Source organism: Phodopus roborovskii, unplaced genomic scaffold (genome assembly GCF_943737965.1).
Source record: "Phodopus roborovskii unplaced genomic scaffold, PHOROB, whole genome shotgun sequence".
In the NCBI taxonomy this organism is placed as follows: Eukaryota; Metazoa; Chordata; class Mammalia; order Rodentia; family Cricetidae; genus Phodopus; species Phodopus roborovskii.
Window position 1 is genome coordinate 14,173,623 of NW_026126547.1, and position 26,767 is coordinate 14,200,389.

Here is a 26,767-nt window from a genome sequence, read left to right on the forward strand (position 1 = left end):
TCTTCCAGATATCTCTTGTATATGTGACTATTCCAAAATCCCAAAGCATCCAAGAAATTCAAAACACATCTGTATTCCAAGTATTTTGGTTAACATAAACTCAATGTGCACAAGTACTTTTTAAATCACTGAAAGATCAAGGCCAAAATGTTCAAATAGAGGTTCCCTGTGAATGACTGTACAGAAACGAGCTGAACTAGGAAAGAAAAACCATTTAGGAGCAGCAACCAAAGACAAGTCTGCCAGCAAGGAGGTAACATGAAGCCTAAACAGCACAGAAGCTAGAAAGGCAATCCAGAGAAAAGAAGAAGGCAGTTTGTTAACCCAAGCTCTCTGGATGGAGTTGGTAAGTCTACACAGAGGAAGAGAGACAGGAGTGTTATCCAAGTAGCTCCAGCTTAAGCAGTTGACTGGCATGCCTGAAGGCAAGAGAATTCCATAGTGCTCACTTTAAGTGCAGCCACTCTGTTCTAATGAGAGAACACACATGGTGTTCTACAAGCTGCTTCAACAGCCCCTGACAGGTACCATCCTGCCTTTGTGGCCCGGCATCTGGCCCTTGGATGCCACCGGAAGTCTTGGGCCTGACAACAAAACAGGGCAGAGGACAGCTCCTAATTTTTCTGCAGGTCTAGGACCACTAGCCTCCAGAGCCACAAGCCTGCACCTTACCTGCATCTGTGCTGTAGCAAGCATAATCACAGCCTAGGGGTTTCTGGTCCAGAAAGGTCTGCCATTACATATGCCTCTACTAGAGCTGTGGAAGATCCCAGCCAAGTCATGCAACTCCAAGAACAAAAGTAACCAGTGCTCCAGACCCTGACACTACTCTTTACTTTGCTTCGTCCCTAGCCCACTGCCTTCAGATAAGGCTATTGACATGAAATGGAAAGCCAAGCACTGCCAAAGCTGTCCCATGGAACAAGGGGAAGGGCCTGTGTCCTGCCTCTCTAGACCTACGGTTGAATTGCTAGAAGACTCAGTATACTCTTGCTCATCCTGTGGGACCTGGGGAAGGTCTCCACACCACAGCACTGGACAACAGCTGCTTTGGTGCACACAGCCCTTGACATCACCTGATCTTTTCTGAATTAGGTCCTGCAGCTCCAGTGCCCAGAAGACTGATTACCCATAATTACCATAGAGATCCAGGGAGAGGTCCTCTCATGGCCATAGAACTCTGGCACCAAGGTCCAGGAATCTCCTGTATTCAGCACAGAAGTAAGTCTGGCTTGAAGACTGTGGTTCCTGGTGTCACAAGACTTGCTTACCTCTGTGCCTAGCTGCTCTTTGTGAGTCCGCCTTTATTTCTATCACATGGTATTTCTGTCTTATAGTTTTATTCTCCTTTTTCCTGTGTCACTGCATCCAAGGCCAATATACAAAATTTTATTTCTACACATACTATGTATAGAAAATAAGCTACATTCAGCACTAGCATACATATCTTCAATACCTACAAAGTAAGGAATAGATATTCAAGACCACTACTATTATGAAACACTACAAAGAAAAACTTTTAATGTTCCAACCAGGAGACAGCAGTCATTAGAAAACATGGAGCTAGAGACTCCATTTTCCAGGATACAACACACTATTCATTTTAACTCAAGACTCCCTTCAGCCTCTCAAGGTTACAGATGCAGCTGCCACTCACATCCAGCCTAGAGTTGTGTTTAGTCAGAGTCCCTGCCTTCTGTGTTCCTGTTTCTATGCTTTCCGTCTCATCCCATACTCCAGTACCAAAATGTGTACAAGAAGTGAAATCTCAACAGCCCCATGGTCTCATTTCTTCTTTGAAATCTAGTACAATGGAAATCACTTTTCCAAAACCTGAAAAATGCTTGCTAGAAATACATAAACTTTTAGTGTCTGCAAGCCTGCTTCCACCACCCAAATCTATACTTTAAAGCTAAAACTTTGTGCAGAATTACCACACAACCTACAGCATACAGAGAAAACAAGTAGATTACAAGAAAAAAGGAGTAAGGATGCTATTTGGAACTGCATGCTGAAGAAATGTTCTCAGCACAGCCTAACTTTTTGTTGTTTGATTTCCCTGTGCATAATATGCATAAATATCCCTAAGCCACTGAACTCTTTAAGTCATTCATATCCATATTGTTTAGAAGTATAGAAAATATTGGAAATAAGAATACCTAAAAAGCAAACTCTAACAATTTGTTAGAGTTTTGTTATAATTTTGTCATTCTTGATACAGTGTATCAATTACTTCAAGAGACTCCAAGGACATTTTATTATTTTCGATAAAATAAAAGTCTGTGCTTGAAGCTATGAGCTTTTACCTGGGATTTCCAAATCCCAGGTTGTATAGCCTTTTAAAAGCCTTTGGGCACAAAAAAAAAAAAAAAAAAAAAAAAAAAACAGGTAAAATGTGGTTTTAGTTATTGGCATGTCTGTGCAACAAAGCATTTGGGAAGTGTGATTGACAGGCCAGGAGTGTATATAAGGAGAAAACCTATGCTTGTGTCTGCTTCAGTGACTTTATTAGCCACACCCTACTTGTAAATTATAAGCTGTCATTCAGAGCAGCATAGTGATGTTTAAAACAAGTCAGGGTATAATACCTATACCTCTTTTGACTGCATGCCTAGAGGTAAATTCAGAAAATGTTCTTAATGTTTTGACTCATAAAAACACCCATCTGGAAGACAGAAAAGCAGCAAGCCCTTGTAGGACAGAGCGATGCAGAGAGGGTTGTGAGACACTCATATTATGTACCTATGTCCATGTATATTGCTGAGTTGAGTGTCATAGTAGGTAACTCAGCCTCCAATAAGATTCAGACCAGATATTCAACAACTATTCAGATGAAAATAAAGAAGATAGTTCTCTAACTTTTGTGGCAGATTTTACATCATTGTTTTAAAACATAATTAAAACTGGTATTAATAACAAAAAGCTTCACAGAGATCTTTATTATTTTATAGATAATTATAGAACAATTTGTCTTTTAAAGCAGGCAATGAGAAATAACCAATTATCTTATTGAATATAGAAACAAATATATATTCCTGTCATACTTTTGACAGCAACTATACAACTTCTTCCTTAATTTGATCTTTATTCTTTTAAAACCCCTTTTAGCATATATTGCAACTCCATTTAAAAATATATTTGATCATAAAATTCAAACTGCACAGAGATATAATATAGTCAATCAAAATATTACATCACCCCCTTCTCTTTCCATGAACATAAAACATACTTGCAGAAGAATATTTTCTAGGTTTCATAAGGTGGTAGTTTAGGTGTCAGCTTTTAGATATTAAAGGTTTTAGCCCTTTTACCATATGTGAACGAATTGCTCAGCCCTCACTTTCAGTAGAGCATCCTGCATGGACTTCAGTCTTAGATTTGTTCTCAGAGCCACTTCTCATTTTTATTTTGGAAGGAAATGTTCACTGAGATTCCTAAGGAACACAGCATAGCCTTGCTTTTTTTGTAGGTTTAATCATGAGGTTCTGGGAGCTTATTTTTGAGGTGGGCTAAACCACAAAACTATGTCTTGAGAAAAGTCTTTTCTGACAAATAAGAAAAGACAAACACCTGTAAGTTGATGTTTAAAGCTCAAGCTAGTTTTGAAGTAACAAGAAAGGGAAAGCTAGTGGTTCAAATTTCAATCACTTTACATCTAAACCCATCAATGTGTGCACTGGTCCATTAATTATGTGGTCCAGCACAAAATGATATGTTAGTCTTCCTTTTTACTCCAAGGTGACAGCTGTGAGATTTAGTTCAAGAGAAAGAAAGCTATTTCAAATATTTTATTGTTAGTCTCAAGAATTTACCTGCTTTAAATGAAAATAAAAAAGTTGACTAATTGAGGAACAAACTGATAATTTCTTTATTAGAACTAAAATAAAATTGGGGAAGATTTAGAAGGTATGATTGCCATTGACCAACCTATTCTGGGTTAAGGAAGTACTGTAAAATATGGCAATTTCTGTAAAAACTGGTTAATACCTTCAGTTTGCAGGTCAAACATTTTCTGCCTTATCTTTGCTTTTGTTCTTGTGCTCAACTGCACAATGTAAATGGAAACACCAAGGATGAGTTTCATCAAAACTCTATGGACATAAATATTAGCATCAACTTCATATAATGTTGACATATCACTATACACTTCCTTTGCTGTTTTCCAATCATTAAAAACAAATAATTTGTTCTTCACTCACAAGTCATGGAGAAACAGCCAGTAAAAGCTGTATCTGTCCTGAGCTCATTTCAACAATCCCTGTTCTCCTATGTTATTTTGCTTTTTCTGTGTTATGGATCTGTGCTTCATAGGGAAAATGTTACTAAGATACTGTTTTTATTTTTTTTTTAATTTTGTTTAAAGCATTTTGTAGGTTCAAAAATGCTATCCATTGCTGGGAATAAGAGGAAATTATGCCAATAAAATACTGCTTACATAACCCTGGCCTTTGTCCCACAATAATTTTATTGCAGTCCTCATGGAAAATATTTGTACTCGGTGTAGAATCTTTGATTCCATCTACCCCATATAAACTTTTCTTCGCACGTGGACCGGGCAGTTGTACCGTAATCCTAGCACCTGAGAGGTGTCAGCAGGTTCCACTCAAAGTTATCCTTAGGGACAAAGGGAGGTCAAGGCCAAAGTGTGCTCATTAGACTCCATTGCAAGAAAAAAAAAAAATCTTTAAAAAACTACTTCCCATGCTTTAGCTTTTCACATACATTTTCAGAAGAAATGTATTGCCGCAGGCTCTCATTTGCAGCCCAGGCTAATCTGGACCTTTTGATTTTCTAGTTTCACCCTCTCACTACATTTGTCCATTTTCTAACTTACCCATTGTAAATGACTTTTAATTTTATATTAAGTTAATTTGCATGACTTAATTTTTGAGAAAATATTCTTTGAGCATTCATACAGTATAACTTCTGGCTTTCTAAGCTTCCATTGAGAAATCAGCTGTGATTATATGTGACTTTTTCTTTCTTTTCTATTGAGTTTTCAGTGCTCTGTTTTGTATATTTAGTGATTTAACTGATATGCTGTAGGGAGTTTCTTTTCTTGTCTATTTGTTGTTCTGTGTGCTTCTTGAATATGTATAGTTGTATGTTTTCTTAGTTTGAAGAATTTTTCTTCAATAATCCTGTTGAAAATCTGCCACTGACTGGGATTCTTCTCCTTCAGCTATACTTAGAATCCAAAGACTTTATCTTTTCATGTTTTCCTGAAGTTTCTGCACGTACCTTCTCTGTGTTTTTATTTATTTATTTTTCAATATTCTTTGCTTGTGCAGTCCAATTCCTCTACTTTGTCTTCTAGACCTGATATCCAGTTTTCTACTTAATCTACAATTCAACTTGAACAACTTTCCCCTGAGTTTTATAATTGGGTTGTTGAGTTATTCAATTCTATCTTGACTTCAAAGAATTCAGAGTTTCTCTTTATCAGATTCAGCTTTCAAACCCTGGATTTCCTTCATTTTATTTGTGTTTTTGTAAGTACAACTTGCATGTTTACTGTCTTTAAGGTCATTCCCTTTATTTATCTCTTTGCATCTTCTTTAATCTCCTTGAATTCTTTGATAAAGTGCAAGGCTGTTCTTTTAGGTCTGTGTCCAAGAGTTCATCTAGAGGATTCCTGGTTGAGAACATTTCTGTAGTATTGTTGAATCTGTGAGTGAGGCGGGTACTGCTTTGACATTTCATGTTGGTTGTGGTTTTATGATGAGACTGAACAAGTGGGCTTTTGTATTGGTTGTGAGTTTGATGTGGATATAGAGGGCTAGGACAGGGCACAAGATGGGCCTGAAAGTTGGGTATGCCTTGGATGGAATGAAATCTGGTGACCACAACAGGATATGCATCCTGGTCCAAGCATGGCAAGGGTTCTGCTGGCCAGACTGGGCTGGTACAATTGATGCGGAACCCAAGCTATATCTGGGAAGTGGAAAGGGTGACCAGATGTTAGGAGCAGGCAGACTCACCAAGCCAGACCCCAAGGAGCAAGATGTTTGGGCCCAGCTGGTCCTGGAGTTTGGATGTGGCTTAGAAGAGATGAAATCAGATGGTAGAAGGGGATCCATTCTGTTCAAAGCCAGGAGATTGTGGGTAGTGCAGGTTGGTCTGACAAGACTAGACCAGGGCATTCATTAGATGTGGAACTGGGGCCAGGAATCAGGATAGGTTGAGTGTGTGTAGAGGGTAGGACCAGGCAGACTCACCAGTCTTGAACTCAGTACAAGACTCATGGAGACAGCTTGTGCCTAGTTGGATTGACAAAAGAGGGATGAAGCCAGGTTGTTATAGGGTGGAACACCTATGATTTTTTTTTTTTAATGTAAGCACTTAACACTATAATAGGATTGCCTTTGTTGTGTCCCCTAGATTTTGACATTTTTATTCAACTCTACAATGATTTTCCTTCCTGATTTCTTCAATGTCCATTCATCATTCAATACTGTATTTTTTATTGCTGTTGACAACCAGCTTTATTCTATAATGGTCAGAATACTGGATGTATTATTTCAATTTTCTTACATTTTTAAAGACTTACTTTGTATCGTATTTTGTGATCAGTTTTAGAGAAAGTCCCATGGGCTGCTAGGAAGAATGTGTATTCTTTAGTGTATTCTATTAGTTCCATTTGGTTATGGTGTCATTTAACTCTATTGTTTTTCCATACTTTGTTTGGATGACCTATCTGTGACTTGAATTTGTTTTATGAGTTGGGTGTACCTGTGTTTGGTGCACATGTGTTTTAAAAATTCTAATACCTTCTTGATGACTTATTGCTGTAGTGAGTATGGAGTGACTTTTGTCTCTTCTGATTAGTTTCTGTCTGAAGTTTATTTTGTCAAGTATTAGAATAGCTGCACCTCTTTATATCTTAGTTCCATTTACTTGGAATACTTTTTCCAACGTTTTACTTGAAGGTGATTTCTGTCTTTGATGGAGGCAGCAAAAAAAAAAAAAAAAAAAAAAAAAAGATTATTTAATCCAACCAGCTGGTCTGTTTCTTTGGATTTCAGAATTGGAACCATTCATATTCAGTTACTATTAAAATGTCCATTAATTTCTTTCACTTTATTGATTTTGTGGTGTTTTCTTTTTGATTAATTGTCCTGGTATTGTTTTTTTCATACCCTATGGCCTTGTGGTTGTATTATATATCTCTCCAGTCTAAAAGTATTCCTTCTACTCTCCTCTATTGATCTCACTTAGTGGTCTTCCTTTAGTCTGTTTTTAATCTACAATTATAATACATAGTTTTGTTGGGTATAATAGTGTGGTTTGGCTGTTGTTGTCTTTCAGAGCTTCAAATATATCTTTTCAGGCCCTTCTGTGCTATGGTCCCACCACAGCCTGGGTTTGGGTCCTGAGACGGAGCCAGGAGGGTCAGCTCAAAGAAATTAACTGTCCAACAGGCAGATGAATTTCACACAAGTAGCTGACCCTGGATCATTCCAGCCAACTTTATTTATACATCAAAAACAAGCATGCTTTTCCCTACTAACAAACACATTTTTCCCATCTTCCAATGATAACCTCCAGCAAAAACAAAGTTTGTTAAATATATTTTTCCCAACATTTACATCAAAACATCTTTAAACCAAAATCAACTCTTATCATTTTGCTAGCTTGGCCAAATACTGAGCCAGGTACATCCTGTCTTTACAAAACTGAAAGGTAATTGACATAGGCACACATTTTCAAGGATAAAAATCCCATTCAAAACTTACTTACAGAAATAGAGGTACCCAGCTAAGATTCTTAGCAATACTGGAGAGGGTGTCTGAACTGACCTTCCCCTGTAATCAGATTAGTGCCTACCATAATTGTCATCATAGAGCCTTTATCCAGTATCTGATGGAAGCAGATGCAGAGATCTCAGCGAAGAACTGGGCTGAGCTCTTAGAGTCCAATTGAAGAGAGAATGGGAGGATCATATGAACAAGGGGTTGGGGTGGGGGGTCAAGATCATGATGGGGAAACCACAGAGACAGTGGACCTGAGCTTGTGGGAGCTCACGGACTCTGGATAGATAGCTAGTGAGCTGCATGGGACCAACCTAGGCCCTCTACATCTGAGTGACAGTGTGTAGCTTGGTCTTTTGTGGGGCCCTAGCAGTGGGACCATGACAGGTCCCTGGGTCTTTGGAAACTATTCTCTATGGTGGGATGCCTTGTTCAGCCTTGATGCAGGCTTGGTTCCTGCCTTAGCCTGATGTGCTTTGCTTTGTTGATTCTCATGGGAGGCCTTACTCCATCTGAATGGAGATGGAGGAGGAGTGAATGGGAGGTGGGTAGAAAAGAGGTGGGTGGAAGACACAGGAGGAGAGGAAGGAGGGGAAACTGTGGTTGGCATGTAAAATAAATTTTAAAAAGGTGAATTTAAAAAAGAAAGAAAGGAAGGAAGGAAGAAAGAAAGAAAGAAAGAAAGAAAGAAAGAAAGAAAGAAAGAAAGAGGGTGATCTGCCTCCAGTCCTGTCAGCCTGAATCAGAACAGATCCTGGGATCTGAAGTGACAGCTGGCATCACCAGACAAGAAACCTGAGGAGAATCAGGAAAATTTTAAGGTAAAATATTCAAGGAAAAATTTGAGTTTCTGGGAATGATCACATTTGTCCCATGCATGATTGACAAAATGACACTGAAACCTCCAAGAGAATCAATATTACTGGAGAGAAGGGAGATCATAAGCTACCCGGTCCCAGCAGTGTTCTGCACTGCCCTGAAGTCCACCGGTCCTTGCTGAGTGATACTGTCCTCATGGGCTTTTGCCTCATCTGAACAAACACTCATATTTTGGTTCAAAACTAATCAACAGGGCTCCCAATACTTCAGGTTTTAAAAGACTTTAATCAAATAATCAGTTGTTATTCTTATAGGCTTGCCTTTATGAGTGACTTCGCCCTTCTTAGTTTCTATTTTTGGTGTTTTAATTATGTCATGAATATTTCTTCTGGTTTGTGGGGGTTTGAAAGAAAATAGCCCCCCAAAGGAGTGGCACCATTAGGAGGTGTGGCCTTGTTGGAAGAGGGCAACTGTGGAGGTGGGCTTTGAGGTCTCATATTAAGATACTATCCAGTGACTCAGGCCACTTCCTGTTGCCTGTGCAAGGTGTAAAACTCTCAACTACCACTCCAGCACCATGCCTGGCAGCACACTGCCATGACCCACCATGATGAAAGTGGACCGAACCTCTAAACTGTATACCACCCAATTAAGATTTTCCTTTATAGGAGTTGCCATGGTCATGGTATGTCTTCACAGCAATTCAAAACCTAACTAAGACTTGATATTCTGTAGGTCATTTGTACCTTGATGGATACCTCTTTCGCTTTGTTTGAAAAACTTTCTTCTATGATTTTGTTGAAAATATTTTCTATGATTTTAGTGTGTTTTTCCTTATTCAATGCTAAACTTTGAAGATTTGCTCTTTGCATGGTGTCCAGTTGTCTTCATTATCCTATTAATTTAATTTTATTTTTGACCTTTCCTGAATAATATAATCCCTTCTCCTTGTTTTTCAAGAAGTGATGTTTTGTTTTCCACATGCTCCATTCTGTTTGTGGGCTTTTTCCCCTTCATATATACCTGCATATATGTCTGTGTACCATGTGCATACCTAGTACCTTCAGAGAAAAGAGAGCCTTGGATCCCCTGGAATTGGAATTATGGCTGTGAGCCTCCATATTTGTATGCTGAGAAACCAACCCTGGATCCTCTGGAGGGCAACCAGCATTGAGCCACCTCTTCATCCCCTTCACTGCAGTTGTTGTTTGGCTTTTGAGTTTTTCATTTCCAGCATCATTTCACTTTTGTTTTCCTTAAGTAATTATTGCTTTATTTCAATATCTTGAATTAACTTCCTTATTGCATTTGTGTTGTAATTTTAAAAAACGCCATGACATACATCAGGACTCACCTAAGAGGCTTATTGGAAAATGGGAGAAAAGGGACAAGAGTGGAGCAGAGACTCTCTGGGGACAAGAGTGGTGGAAGAGAGAGAGAGATGGGAGGGAATATAGTGAATGTGCTGAGGGCATATCCTGTCTGAATCCCAAGGGCAAGCCAGTACAGATGCCTGAATACTAACAATTTGGCTCTGTGCTTTTGTTCTTTTGGAATGTATTCATGCCTTCCTTATGTTGTTTGAATATAATCATAACTATTATTTTATATTCTTTTCTGGAAAGTTCTCCCAAGTTGTTCTCATTGGGAGCCATTAGTATGGAATTTGTAATTTTGGAGCCGACATGTTGTCTTGGTGTGTGTGTGTGTGTGTGTGTGTGTGTGTGTGTGTTGTTGTTGTTGTTGTTTCTGTGCTTGAATGTATACCTCTGTAGTTTGCTAGTTGAGCTTTTTTTTTTTTTTTTTTCTTTTTAGTTCAAGTCACTTTTCTTTCAGTGGAGACATTTGCAATGTAATTGAGACAAATAGGTTATAATAGGGATGAAGTTTAATTTTCCTCAATGATTGGTACTCAGGGCTTCAGGCTCTGCCTGTCTTTCTCTGAGGGTCAACTAGTGTCTGAAATAACAGTCACTATCCAAGGGGAACCATTTGTAATTGGTCTTTCCTTTAGGCCACCAGCTCACAAAAAAAATGACGTGGAGGCTTATAAATATGAAAGCTTGGCCAACGGCTTAGGCTTGTTTCTAACTGGCTCTTATAACTTAAATTAACCCATTTATACTAATTTACTTTCTGTCTCATGGCCTCATCTCCGTAGTGCCCATCCTGCTTGCTCTGTGTCTTCTGGCATCTCCACCTTCTTCCCAGAATACTCTCTGCCTATAAATCTGTCTAGCTATTGGCTGTTCAGCTTTGATAAACCAGTTGTGTGACACATTTTCACAGTGTACAAAAACATTATTCTACAGTACACCCATGCCTCATCCCCACCTTCATCTGTACGAATAGCTCTGGCCTGATTGCTACTTCTGTAGCCTCTCTGACCTGCCCTGAATTCTGTGTCCCTGTGTGCCTGACACCTAGGTCAGCTCTAGTCTCCACTCTAGTCCACAGTTTCTGCTGTTACGGAACTAGGTATGGAACTAGGTAGTTCTGAGCTGTGGGACTCCCTATACTCATGAGCCATACCCTGGGTATAATTTTGTTGGGTGTGTGTGTGTGTGTGTGTGTGTGTGTGTGTGTGTGTGTATGAAACTGCTTAAGCCACTATGTGTGTATGAAAGCTATAGGTCAATGCTGGGTGTCTTCCTCCGTCTCCTCTCCACTTTACTTTTTGAGATGTTCTCTCACTGGACCCAGAACTTGCTGAATGGCTAGGCTGGCTGACCTGTGAGTTCCAAGGACTCTTCCATCTTTGCCTCCCTAGGACAGAATTAGAGACACATTCTGCTGTGCCTGTGTCCTGGGGACTGAACCTAGGTGCTCAAGGCTGACCACCAAGCACTTTCCTAGCCCCTTTTAAATTTTTGTAAATTTATTTTACACAACAGGAATTAAAATGTGTGCTGGATTAATAAATATAGCTATCAAAATTCTTATCATTTTATAGGGAAAATGGTTGGAAAAATAATCATTATAAGGAAGATAATTCAAACTCAGAGAGGCGATTATTGCCTGTTTTCTCTCATATACAGCTATAAAAACAGAAAGAAATGAAATGAGAAAGAATATTAAGAGGAATACTGAAAAGGCAGAGCAAGAGTGCAGTGAGGGTCAGATGATCATAGTATTTATACTTCCTTAAAATACAAGCATGGAGCCTTTAGTTTGTAATATATACATTAATACAATGTAAACAAATGAAGCTAGTGACAAAACACTGCATGATTTCATTCATAAAATGGTTTAAGTAGGCCAGAATCACAGAAAAAGAAGATAAAGAGTTTGTTATCAAGGATTTACAGGAAGGATAGAGAGGGAAGCAAAGTTTCATTAGTAGAGTTAGTATTGTGGGGAAAAAAAAGCCCTGAGGATATGTTTCGCCTAACAGGTATAAGACAAGCAAAACACAGTAAGACAATTAAAATGACAAGAATAAATACTTCTTGCCTTACAGGATCTAGTAGGAAGTATAAAACTCTACTATTATTTAATATCTAACATTGACAAAAAGAACAATAGAGCCAAAAATATTTGCTAGCTAGTTCCCATACTGCTCATATTTGAAAACCAACAGACAGTGCAGTCATAGCAATGACAAGTACCTAAGTGACTATAGGAACTGCAAGAAAAAGACCACAGACTTTCATTAAAGAAAAGGTGACAAAGCAGAGTCCAAATGTGTGATGAATATAAGGGATGCAGATAGACAAATGGCTATGAAGAAACTCAGAAAGAAAGGATTCAGAAATATTAAAAATAGAAAAGAGAATGTTTCAGACAATGAGAGAGACAAAAGTTCCAATTATGTTAAAAGCTACAAGTTACAATGAAGACATTACACTTTAAAACTTACAGTATATGCACAGAAATAAAATTAGGTGAAATCTAGTAGAACCTTGAAGTGGAGGGAACTTCTCTAAAAATGAGTAGGAGGCAAATTCCACCATATGGCTATATCCTATCTCTGGAACCTGTGAATGTGTAGTTACATGGCAAAGTAAACCTTTCAAATTTAATTAAGATTACAGGAAATCACCTGCATTATCCAAGTGGACCTAAAATAACCATTGAACCAGAGCCAGACATGGCTATGTATAGGAAATGAAGTTGAGAGAGACTTGACCTGTTGTTGCTACAGATGTCCACATAGAAGTATGAAAGGGAATACAACTGACTGGGAGGCAAAAACACCTCTGGTGACAGCTAGCAAAGGAAAGGGGCCTCATTTTTGAAGCCCTAAGTTTTTAAAGAGATGAACAGAGTCAGTCCCAGGATATGCTCCAAAGCTACGGAGAAACCCTGTCTCGGAAAACAAAACAACAACAAAATATTTCAAGTAATGATCTTTCTCAGTCCCCAATAATCCAGATGTTCCAGGATGTTGAGCAGGTTGGCTGAGCAGAAGCAAGACTGGACATAAATTGCCAGCTTGAAGGCAGATGACAGGCAGCTAGATGCTGTCATTCTCAGAGTTTCAGATATGGAATTGTAATGAGTATGTTTGTGTATGTATATTCACAAATCTGCATAAATAACTTTTCCATGTTGTCTTAGCTAGGGAGAGGCAACTCTTATAAAGGAAAACATTTAATTGGGAATTGCTTACAGGTGAGAGGTTTAGTCCATTGTCATCATGTCGAGGAGCATGACGGCTTGCAGACATGGTGCTGGAAAAGGAGCTGTGAGTTCTACATCTGGGTCCACAGGCAGCAGGCAGAGACCAAGACACACTTCCTCCAACAAGGCCACACCTCCTAATAGTACCACTCACTCCTTATGAGCCATTAGAGACCATTTTTATTTAAACCACCATACCTATTATATTAATGTTTTACAGAGTAAAATTTAAGATGTAGACTTTGCAAACTAGAGCATAAATATTTTATTTTTATGGATAGTGAAATAAATGCCCTTTTTAAAATGTTGGTAGTCAATAATAAATTTCTCAATACCCTTATCAGCCATCTGAGAAGTTGAATGGCCTGCTTTGAAATCATAAGCAGAACCTAGAATGGCCCTCACTGGGTTACCCGTGACTAAGCACAGTGTACTCAAGTGAAGAGGTAAACTCTCCTGAGTTATGCACTGAGGTTAAATAATGAATGTAAATCCCCTAAATGAACTTTCTGTTGATATTAACTCAACAATAAGAGTCTTAAGAAATCCTCAAATGGTTGGGTAGGCAGCTCCAGTGCCTCGCATGTTCAAGACTTTGGGTTCAATCCCCAGAAAAAGAAAATCTTGAAATTAAAAGACTATTATGAAGTCATTGAAACAAACCTTCATCTTTATATTCCTAATCCTTTCATTTGCTACTTATAAAATTACCATATATTTTATATAAAATACAGAAGTGAAATTATGATAACTTACAACTATTTTGTTTATTGTTTTGTTTCTGAATAGGCTTCTTTCCTGGTACTCACTACAATAGCCTGGCCTCAAACTCACAGAGGTCCACCTACCTCTGTCCCCCAAGAACTTCCCCAGTGACACCACTGGAAACAAATAAATAGATTTTGCAATTCTGGACTTGCATTATATTTTCTGACCAGGACAGATATTAAGAAATAACAGCTGATTGCTTATTGAATTTCTTTTCTTACCTGGTTACTGTTGGAATAGACTGGCCCAAACACTTGCTGGCTGCTGCTGCTGCTTGCCTGCCTACCTTTCTTTCTTCCTTTCCTCTCTCCTCCCTCTCTCTTGTCCTTCCTTGGCATATGAAACCAAAATATTAACAGATCAATTAAAGCATAGCCATGATAACAGAAAATAAAATTCTTATAATGTACTTTACCCTCCATCCAGGAGTGTTAGTAAATAACCCTGGCCCTTAAGAGGAGGATTATGAGTTCAAGCCCAGCCTGGGCTGTGTAGTATGTCACTATCTATGTAAAACAGACAGGCAGATAGACAGACTTAGATATTAATATATTTATACCCCCCATTTCCTTTCCATTTAGGCTTATCAACTTGTCAGATTTCTGAGATGATAGGGGAAGCTCAATGTTGAAGACAAACTTTTGTTCATTAAAATCTGTTATTACACAAAAGGCATGGTAAAACATGCCTATGAATCAAAATTCTGGGGAGATTGAAGTAGAAGAAACAGTTTATAGTTGGCCTTGGCTACATACTGCCTCACTTTTTTAAAAACTCTGCCCCCAAAGAAATATTATATGCATAGTTTGTTAAACATATCTAAATGAAGCTATCAGTTGAATGTATGATGTTATTTTTGTATTGGATGGTGTGGCTTTCATATAGACCACTATGAAGTAGCTGAGGCCAGCACTACACAACCTTACAAGGTTACCCTAAGAGACAGTTGCCATGCACACCTCTTAGGAAGACATTACGCTACCATTTTCCTTTCTTACTCTCTGAACATCCTCATACTTACTTCATCACCATCATCATCCTTAGTCTGACTTTTCCCAGTTCTAAATATATCTTATCAGTAGCATAGAAACAACTATATTTGAGAAATATTAGAAGTAGATGAAGCACAGTGGTATACATCTTTAATCAATGCTTGAGAAACATAGCGAGACCCCAGACTCAGAATACAGTGAGAGGGTTTGTGATGGTTGATCCTGATTCTTCACAGATCTGGAATCGCCCTGAGAATGTGAGGATACTCTGCAGTTGGTCAGCTTCTGGCCATGCCTATCTTGTTTAGCCTAGGTGAGGTGGGGAGTCACACCCTGCAGGTGCTCAGAACCTTCCCTGGATTTTATAGGGAGAATGCTAACTAAGTGCTGGCATTCATTGTGGTAGTCTGTGGACTGTGATGTCACATGAGCAGCTGCTTCAGGCTCCTGCCACTTTGATCCCTGCCATGATGGATGGGAACTTGAAGTGTGAGCCAGAGCAAAGCTTTCCTTCCTTAAGGTGCTATTGTGGGATATTTAATCACAGAGCAGTAAAGAAACTAATTCGAGGATGAGCCTGTAAGTAGATAAGAGTAATAATGATGCCAAAATGTTTAAAGGCTTGGGATAATTCTAGCCTTTCCACAAAAATCCATTAATGAAATTGTGTGGGTTTTTTCCAAGCTCTTTCTTAGTATATAATACTTAAAAATAACTACCAGAAGCTTTGCCTTCCAGTATAATGTTCTTACCAATAAGTAAAAGTTTTTCAATAAAATGAGCAGGTTTGTTATTAACAAGTACCTATGTTTTATGTAATGTCAAGATTTTTTCTCTTCATAATGTGTATGGTAAAGGTACATACCACCCTAATCTTCATTCTTCAGTAATTTACAGTGAACAATATTGAATCCCATGAAAGTTTTGGAAAATACAAATCTTTGCCACATATATAAAATATAAAATCAGTAGATTAATGTATAAAATGACAGCACAGGACTCAACTGATCTCCTCATTCACTTACAACTACCTTCTAAGTACAAAATAGCACATACCAAGAAGCTAACACTTCTTAAAAGATTATGTTTGGGGATTTCCTAAATTGTTTAAAAGATCACTACGAAGAATTCTTGTGAACAGTTCAGCTCATACTGGGTCTGTGTCCTTTTAACTTGAGAATATACAGTGTGATTGCTCTGCAAACATGAGAGTTTTCTAAATGTTTTTCCATGTATGCACAGAACTGGTGGCTTACCTTGCACTTAGCAGCTTGTTTATTCTTCTCCCCTGAAGCTGTGTTTCTAGCCAGAGCAGCTGCTACTTTGTAAATACTTTAATGGCTTCTGTTGGGTAGAGCTGTCAGTTTAACAGGCAGGGTTATAAAAGATTTTCATTCTTCCATGTGTTGAAATGCATTTTACCCTGAAAGTCGTCTGGATGCTGGGGACTGGGAAGGTATCCCCTTTGAAGAGCCAGAGCCAACAGAATGGAAAGATTTAAGACTGGTATATGAGATCCAGTCAGGGAACAAATGTGCACTCGCACCCGGGTCTCTTGAGTCAAACAGTTGTTGAAAGCACACGCTTTATACCAACATTTCAGGAACTGTTAGTCCTGGAGAGAGTCTATGTGGCCCAAGCTAGACATGAACTCCCAATCCTCCTGTCTCTGCCTCCCAGTGATGACATGACAGATGTGTGCCGCAACTCAAGGCTAATTTAGCACTTCTGGCAAACATTGAGGAAAGGGTAGCTGAGAGATGAGTAAGGTGGCTGCTAAGAGCAGGGATCATGCCCTGGTCTCCTGAATTTCTACCGCCATCCTTCTATCCTTGGTGCATGTGTAAGATATGAGAGAGTAAAAACAGTGCAAAAGACAAAAGAGGAAGCAGAAAGAATTAAAATATTTTGAGCCACAGCAGAGTTCAAGGACTTCAACAAGAATCAGAAAGTATGTTAGACTCAATTACACTATTCAAGTGAACACTGTTAACATTTTGTATTATAAACAAAGGTGGCTATGCCCCAGTAAGACTTCATTTAGACACTGAAATTTGAATTTTATAGACTCTTCACATCTAAAAATATATCATCTTTCTATTAATTTGAAATTTTAAAGAAAAAAAATCTACCAATTTCCATTGTTGACAATTAACTGAAAATAACTTTTAAATACTATGGAGTAAACATCTTTAAACTGAATCTGGTTTATATGAACTATAAACTTAAATATTTGTTCTCGGGGGAAAAAAAACTAAAACAAAATTCTAAGTAATTCTTAGTTTCTTTTGTATTTTAATAGGGGATAAAGAATTCAGTAATGCCAAAAAATGTAGGCTTAACAGATATATACAGACTATTCATACAACTAGAATATACATTCTTATCAAATGCCCTGGAACATTCTCCAAGACTAGTCAAATTAAGGCCATAAAATAAGTCTTTTTTTTTTTTTTAACTTTGTTGTGCTGAGTATCAAAACCAGGGTTTCGGGCATAGTAGGCAAGTGCTCCTCCACTGAGATAACCTCTAATCCTTAAGTAAGGTTTTAATAAAATATGTATCATATAAAGCATCTTCTGGCCATAGTAGAATTAAACAAAAACTTAGCAACAGAAGTAAAACTGGAAAATCCATATTTAAAAATAAAGCAGTACACATACAATGAGACAAAAAGGGAATCACAAAGAAAATTCTAAAACTTCTTGAGAAAACCAAAGGAAGCAGAAGGAACTAAGATTAAAACAGAAAATAATAAATAGGAACTAACAAAAGAAAAAAATTAATGACACTTAAGATGCAGCTTTCAAAAACTCAACAACAAACTTGACAGACCACAACAAAGAGCAGCTCTGCGAGGATCAGAAATGCCTCTGGGGAGTCACACCCAGTACATCATCAGATGAGGGAGTTTATCCAGCATTACGTGAGTTCATGCCGACCTACCAAAACTAGATCATAAATAGGACAGGCATACAAGTAGTAAGAGAACTGGATTAGTAACCAAACCTCCCAACAAAGAAAAGCCCAGGACTTGCTGGCGTCCCTGGAGAATTCTACCAAACAATTAAAGAGACATTCCTAACATCTTCTTCAAGCTCTTCCCAAAAAAATGAGGAGGGACCTTACCAGAACCATTTTTTAAAAAGGTAGTATTATTCTAATGCTAACGTCATACAAAAGCAAGGAAAACTGTTGACCAATGTATCTGATTAGTACTGATGGAAAAGTCCTTGACAAAATGCCAGCAAAACAAATTCAGCTATACAAAGCAAGATTTAGACACAGTGACCAAGCAGGACTTAATGTCTGTAAAGCTAGAATGGTTCAACAAATGAAAGTCACGGTGTTCTGTCACATTAACAGAACGAGGGACGAAAGCTTAAGGATCTTCTCAATACTAGTTTGGCATGTGGCAAATTCAACCCTTTGCATGATAGACAACACTCAGCAAAGCAGAGAAAGGGGAAATTACCTTAACACAAGAATGGCTACATATGACACACTTGCAGCTTATAACAGACTTATTGGTGAAAACTGACAGTCTGAGCTCACAAGGTGGCCAGCAAATAAAAGCTGTGTCACCAAGCCTGTCAACCTGGCTTCTGGCCGCAGAGCCCACATAAATACATGCAGTTTTGAAGGGCTGAAAGCTGTTTCTGAAGGACAAAGAAAATAAACCAAGATTTCTGTTCTTTACATTTATATTTAATAAGGTGCTAGAATTCCTTAGCCAGGTTAAGTATGCCAAAGAGATTTAAAAGAAAAAACAAAAACAATCAAAATCTTAAAGAAACAAATAAATGACCAGTTTGCTAATTACATGTTCTTATTATATAAAAATAAAAACTCTAAAATTTTAAATTCTACTGAAAAAATAGATAAGCAAGTCCAATAAAGTGACAGGAGACAAATCAACATGTCATCATGCTCCAAGGGAGTGACCTTAGAAATGATGATGAACGCGGTTATATCCACACTAGTTGCTAAAAGAAGAAAAGGGCCTTACCAGGGAGGCGAAAGACATGTACCTTGGTGGGGTGGAACGTCGCTGAAAGGGAGTGGAGAGCAGAGCAGGTGTGGTAGCACACGCCTGTAGTCCCAAAAGCTGGAGACTGGAATGGGAAGCCCCTTGACTCCAGTGGTTCAAATCCAGCCTAAACAACAGGTATAGACTCATTTCTCAAAGAAAAAAAACCAGATAGATACTGAAAGACATCTCATATTCATGAACTAGAAGACAAACGTTGACAAATAGCAATACCACAAAGGCGATTGGCTAGTCAGTGCCAGTCCTATCCAAGTGCAGTGATGATTTTTTTTTTAAACTACAAAGATGGATCTTAATTTTTGTTCATATTTATCCTTTTACATCTGTGTGCATGAGGCATAGTGTGCATGTGGAAGTCAGGACAGCCTCCAGGAGTCAGTTTTCTGCCTCCATCCTGTGGGCTTGGGGGATCAGACACAGGCCTTCAGTCTCAGAACTGAGCACCTTCACCTACTGTGCCGTCTTGACTGCCCTCCATTAAAAGTTCGTACGAAAGTTCAAAAGATGCTGAATAGTGAAGGAAACCTGAAGGACAGTGTTACACTTCTGGCTCTCAACCGTAGAGTAATCAAAACTGTGATACTTAATATAGACTGATGAACCCCAAATGGAAAGGAAACCCCAAACATAAACTTTTGGATACATGGTCAAACTGTTTTCAACAAGAATGTTGGGACTACTAATGGAAAAGGCAGTGTCTTTTCAATAAGTTGTTAGTTGTACCCAGAAAACCATATTCATTTGCAAAACCGTGAACTATGCCATTACCTTATATCTTGTACAAAAAGTAACTCAGAATAATGAAAGATTAAATGTAAGCCCAAGAACTACAAAACTGCTAGAGGAAAACAAGGAGATTGGCCTCACTGTGACACTGTGATGCTGTGACAGACACTGTGACAGACACTATGACACTGTGATGACGCTGTGATGCTGTGACAGACACTGTGACACTGTGACAGACACTGTGACGCTGTGACACTGTGACACTGTGACGCTGTGACAGACACTGTGACACTGACATACACTGTGACACTGTGACAGACACTGTGACGCTGTGACACTGTGACAGACACTGTGACGCTGTGACACTGTGACAGACACTGTGATGCTGTGACACTGTGACACTGTGACGCTGTGACAGACACTGTGACACTGTGACAGACACTGTGACAGACACTGTGACGCTGTGACACTGTGACAGACACTGTGATGCTGTGACACTGTGACAGACACTGTGACACTGTGACAGACACTGTGACAGACACTGTGACACTGTGACAGACACTGTGACACTGTGACAGACACTGTGACAGACACTGTGACGCTGTGACAGACACTGTGATGCTGTGACACTGTGACGCTGTGACAGACACTGTGACACTGTGACAGACACTGTGACGCTGTGGCAGACACTGTGACACTGACAGACACTGTGACACTGTGACAGACACTGTGACACTGTGACAGACACTGTGACAGACACTGTGACAGACACTGTGACGCTGTGACAGACACTGTGACGCTGTGACACTGTGACAGACACTGTGACACTGACAGACACTGTGACACTATGACAGACACTGTGACACTGTGACAGACACTGACACTGTGACACTGTGACAGACACTGTGACACTGACAGACACTGTGACACTGTGACAGACACTGTGACACTGTGACACTGTGACAGACACTGTGACACTGTGACAGAGTGACGCTGTGACACTGTGACAGACACTGTGATGCTGTGACACTGTGATGCTGTGACAGACACTGTGACAGACACTGTGACACTGTGACACACTGTGACGGACACTGTGACGCTGTGACAGACACTGTGACACTGTGACACACTGTGACGGACACTGTGACACTGTGACAGACACTGTGACACTGTGACAGACACTGTGACACTGTGACACACTGTGACGGACACTGTGACGCTGTGACAGACACTGTGACGCTGTGACACTGTGACAGACACTGTGACACTGACAGACACTGTGACGCTGTGACACTGTGACACTGTGACAGACACTGTGACAGACACTGTGACACTGTGACAGACACTGTGACACTGTGACACTGTGACAGACACTGTGACACTGTGACAGAGTGACACTATGACGCTGTGACAGAGTGACACTGTGACACTGGCTCTATTTTCTCACAAGGCTTGTGTTTCTCATTACTAACCCACTTCTCATACCCTCATTATATTTCAGCTTGCTAAACAATGTCCTGGGAGGCGCAGAGATTTGTCTGTACCTCTTTACATGCCTGTGACATGGAGACATGTGTCTTCCTGAGACTTTTAAAATTCAAACTGGAGGCTGAGGAGTAGTAGAGCACTTTGGTAGCATGTGTGAGGTCCTGGTTTTGATTCCCCTCACCACCAAAAATAAATAAACAAAAATACAAAAACAGAGGCTCTCAAAATAGCTTGGAGAGCAAAATGCTTACCACTGAGCCTGAGGACCTGAGTTTGATCCTTGGGGCCTGTTAGAAGGAGAGAGTCCATTCCCAGATGTTGACCTCCCTTCACATGCATGCCACACTTGTTCACACACACATATGTGCACATGCACATGGGTTTTAATTACCTTAAAATTTTAAAATAATACTTATCTAGAGAAAAAAATTTAAATGTCCTAGAGGCCTGGGGAGATGGTTCAGCAGTTAAGAGTATGTCCTTGTTCTCGCAGAGCACTTGGGCCTGACAACTGCCTGTAAATCCAGGTCTAGGGAATCTGACACTGTCTTGCCTTCTCTGACACCTGCATGCATGTGGTGCACATAAAATCATGTAAGCACATATACACATATAAAATATCTAAAAATGACTTTTCTTTTAAAGATATGTACTGTATATTTGACAAACTCCTTATAGTTGTCCAAAATAATAAAACAGCATGACAATTGAGGAACATTAAGAAAAGGTTAGATGATTAATTATGTTAACAAAAGCACTATGAAGAGGCAAAATATAAAAGAATTTTTAAATTTGATCTCGAGAAGAATCATGTTGGTGGCCCTAGCTGAAATAAGTAGAATGACAGTACTCATAAGAGACAGGAACTGTCAGCCCCACCCCCTGAACCCCCCAGCCCACCTGCAACATTCCACATAGCAGATAACAAAGGACAGAGCTGCACTGGGCACACGATTCTTAGTCACAAACTAGTCAGCAGAGACTGTATTTGCATTTTTCTCACATCTTATTCATTGTTTATAAAACAGAACTCCTGGGCCCCTTGGACAGAAGAGACATGCTAAATGAAGCTTTTGCTGGCCCAGCTTTAACACCTGAAGAAGAAGACACATTTCCAGATCTTCTTCCTTCCGTTGGCTCCAAGCACAGGCATGCTATTCAACAGAAAGTACCAAATGGCCCTTCTAACAGGTAAACTATATTAAATTGAGAGTTTACTATATAAGGAAATAGTTGACATTCAACACTTAAAATGCAACCATGCAACCGATTTCTGTATGTTGACTTTGTATCCTGCCACTTTGCTGAAAAGATTTTTATCACATCCAAGAGTCTCCTAGTGGACTCCATTGGATCATTTTGTAACATGTCTTCTGCAAGCAGGGATAATTTGTCATGCTTTCTTACTTATATCGCTTTAATTTATTTCTGTTGTCTTGTTGCTATGTTGAAGACTCCAGTCTTAATATTGAATAAGAGGAGAGAGAGGGAGAACCCTTGTCACATTCTAGATTGTAGAGTAAATGGCCTAAAGTATTTTTTAATGAGTATCATTTTGTTTATAGATTTAACATTATACAGACTTCATTATATGAGATGTGTTTCCTCTATACCTAGTTTCTTCAGGACCTTCATACAGGCATATTGAACTGTCAGCTGTCTATCCTGAACATACAGGGATGATTATGTAATTTGCATTGGTGTTTTATGTAATATGTATTACATTTCTTGGTTAGCATATATTGAATCAGCCTTGCATTCTTGGGATGAAAACAACTTAATCATGATGTATAATCTTAATGTGTTTATTGAATTTAATTTGGAAGAGTTTTTTGTGTGTGCATGAACAAATGAATTTAATTAGGTTTACTTACAAGAATATGGGTAAGAGGTTATTTATAGGAGTGTGGGTAACTTATCAAAGTGGCTAAAGCACAGAAGAAAGTGTCTCTTCTCTCCCTTCCCAGCAATTGTTTAATTGCCTGTGTCTGGTTTCCTCCAGTACCTGCATGCATGCAATGCACACACACTCATGCAGGCACATACACATATGTGTAAACTTAAAAATCTAAAAACATTTTATTTTTAACTCATGTAATAAATATGTAAGTCCTCAAGAAGGGGCATGACCTCCTCATGATTCCCTCTTCTATGACAGAATGCTTCCAGACTCAGTCTTACAGAAGTCTTGTGCAGGTAACCATAGCTGGAGTTCACGTGGAGCAGCATCCAGGAACCAGTACTCCACAACACGGTACCCTTTCCTCCCACTCTACATTTATCCCACTGCGCGCTTGCATGATGCTCCCTGAGCCTGGAAGGAAGTGCTAGAGATGTCCCACCTATGGCTGAGAATGTCACAACTGCACTTTCAGCACGTGGACATCCACTTTGAGTCTCTGCGGTAACCTCAGCCCACTGCAAAGCGAAGCTTCTCTGACCGACCAAAGTTGACAGCAGGACTACTCTGTGAGCATAAATATCAGTATTTAGAAAGCAATTCAACAGGCATGTCCTGTCAGTTATCAAAACAACATTAGGATCTCCCTCACTACAGTCAGTCATTGGCAAGGTGTATAGACTTCATGTGAAGAACCCTGAAATCTCATCAAACAGCCACTGGTTACCTGCACAAACATATGCCACCTTTGCACCTGTAGACACAGCTTACCTAGCAGGCCATTAGATTAGCACTCAGGGTAGTTGGTCCACAACCAAGTAGGATCGGTGACAGCTTTCTCATGCCAGCCTATACGGTCCCTTCTGGCACTTTAAGGGCACTGTGAGAGGGACCCTCCTGCTTGGTTTCAGATTTATTTCACCGTATCTTAAGACCAAAACATATGGCGTCTTCAGCAAGAGTCTTACAGTCTTCTGCTGTTGGCCACCATCAACCTCCATAGCCTTTATTGTTTTGGGGACTTGGGAGCCAATCCCTGATGCCAAGGTTTTTAGTTAATGACTTTATGCTTCCTGGGAGTAGGCTTATCTCCTTGCACATGGTACTTCTTTCCAAACTTTTATTCTTTAATTAGCCTACAAAACAGTAGCTTTTCTTCTAGCTTGTCTGATATGCTTTCCATCCTCCATGTTTCTTTCCCCCATCCCTGCTGAAGCATTCTATGTCCAGTGTTTACCCTTCTACTGTCATCTGGAAGTAATCAACTCCCTGTTCTCTTAAAGCCTCTTCCCTATTCTTGTTGGCCCCTTTCTAATTTCCTGGTTCTATGTACACTCACTTTCACATAAAGTGTTTCATTATTAGTTCATCACCTGATGGCCATTTATGCTTGCTTTCCTTGCTATTGTGAACAGAGCAGCAATAAACAAAAATGTATCTGTGTGATACAGCATGACATATTCTGCATATACACCCAGGTATATCTGTCTCATGTGATAGTTCTTTTTTAATTCCCCACCTCTGTCAGGCCTCCTCTCTCCATACAAATTACTTAGTTGTGTTACATGTTACTGGGTGGTGGTGGTGCACGCCTTTAATTCCAGCCCTTTGGAGGCAGAGGCAGGCAGATCTCTGTGAGTTCAAGGCCAGCGAGGTCTATTGAGCAAGTTCTAGGACAGCCTCCAAAGCTACACAGAGAAACCCTGTCTTGAAAAACATTAGACTTACATATGTCTTTTCTTATACCAGATATGAGGATGAGCCCTTCCCTTCTCTCTCCTCCCTGCTCTCCTCTACTTTCATTGTACTACATTACCCCTCCCTTAGCAGATTCCACCCTCTGTCCATTGCCTCATTCTCATTTCCTAGCTTCCACCAGTACCTCATGCTAAACACACACAGCTAAATATTCAAAGCTTCAGATTCACATGTGAAAGACAACATAGTTTCCTTTTTGTGTCTTGGTCACCTTTTTCCAGCTTCATACATTTATAGTTGTTTTGTGCATGGATCCAGTTTCATTCTTTTATATATAGATATCCAGTTGTCTTAACACCATTTTTTGATGAGATGGTTTTTTTCCAGTGAATATTTCTGGCATCTATCAAAAATCACATGGTTATGTGAGCCTTATCTGGGTCATCATTTCTATTCCATGTCTCAGTGCCATCTTACCATGATGTTTGGTCTTTTGTTTGTATGCACATGGGTGGCTTGCACATGTGTGTGGGTATGTGGATGTGTTTGTGGAGGCTGTGGTCAGTCTCAAATGTCATTCCTTGCAAGCCACCACCTTGTTTTGTTGGGATGGTATCTCTCAGTATGGGTAATTGATTAGGCTATGCTGGCCATCCAGCAGTCTTCATAGCTCAGCTTGTCTCCACCTCTCCAGAGCTGGAATTGCAAGCATGTACCACCAAACCTGGCTTTCTTCATGGTTCTGGTCTGAACTCAGGACCTTATGCTTGCCTGCAAAGAACTCTACCAATGAAGCTCTATTCCCAGCTCCCAGACTGATTTTGTAACATAACTTGAATGTGTGTGTGTGTGTGTGTGTGTGTGTGTGTGTGTGTGTATTTAACTCAGGGTTGTTTTGACTATATCTAAGGACTTTTGTACTTCCAAATGAATTTTCAGACTTTTTTCTATTTCTGTGAAGAATGGTGTTAGAACTTTGATTTGTTTGCTTTTTATAAGATAGCCATTTTTACAATATTAATTCTTCCAATCTATTAACATGAGAGATCTTTGCATCTGTTGGGTGTTCTTCAGTTTCTCTCAAGTGGCTTAACATTTTCATTACAGGGGTCTTTCATTCCCTTGGCTAAGGTTATTCCAAAGAGGAGAGAGAGAAAGAGAGGAGAGAGAGGAGAGAGAGACTATAAATTGGATTGTTTGCCTGATTTCTTCATCATTGTGTTTATTATGATGTATAGGAAGTCTATTTAATTTTCTATGTTACTTTTTTATCTTGTTTCTTTGTTGAAAGTGTTTATTATCCAGACCCTCCTGGAGTTTTTAGTTCCTATTGAGAAATTTGCTCTTAAATGTGACTTGGTGCTTTTTTCTACTTACTTTGTTCTGAATTAATGTATTTTAAATATAATATGACATAGTGAGGTTCTTTTCTGATCTCAGCTGTTTGCATTCTAAATGCTTCCTGAATATGGACCAGAATCTCCATAAGTCTAGGAAAAGTTTCTGCTATGATTTTCTTAACGTTTACTGTGCCTTCAGAATGAAATTTTTCCTTATGTCCAAGAATCTTAGAGTTGGTGTTTTCATTGTGCCCCATGCATCTTGGAATTAGCCATCATTCTTTCTTCCTTGTTTGAATAAATTCTTTCATCTGTCTCCAAGCTTGATATTCAGTCCCTTCCCTGGCCCCTCCCATTGGGAAGAATTATTTTAGTTTCCTTGTATTTTAGTTTGGTTTTTTGCTTGTTTCAGCATCCATGTCCTTTCATCCCTTTACTGAATTTCTCGCTCATATCATGTGTTGAGACTGGCATCTTTCATTCAGCTGTTGTGTCTTCTTTGACTGTTTTGAACTTATTTATGCCTATTCTTTTGAGGTAGGGTGGTTTGTTTGTCTGAGATTTGATGTGCTCACACTGGAGGTCATCACTGTGGGTTAGTAATTTTGGAG

The 26,767-nt window shown here is 39.3% G+C and overlaps 1 protein-coding gene across 1 annotated transcript in view; it reads left to right on the forward strand.

The window, feature by feature from the left end:
- Wdpcp (WD repeat containing planar cell polarity effector) overlaps positions 1-26,767 on the forward strand; it is a 268,385-nt gene that overhangs the window by 214,504 nt on the left and 27,114 nt on the right. The window contains exon 15 of the mRNA XM_051200567.1: positions 22,247-22,409. Coding sequence (XP_051056524.1) covers positions 22,247-22,409 — 163 coding nt within the window. The remainder of the gene's footprint in view (positions 1-22,246; positions 22,410-26,767) is intronic.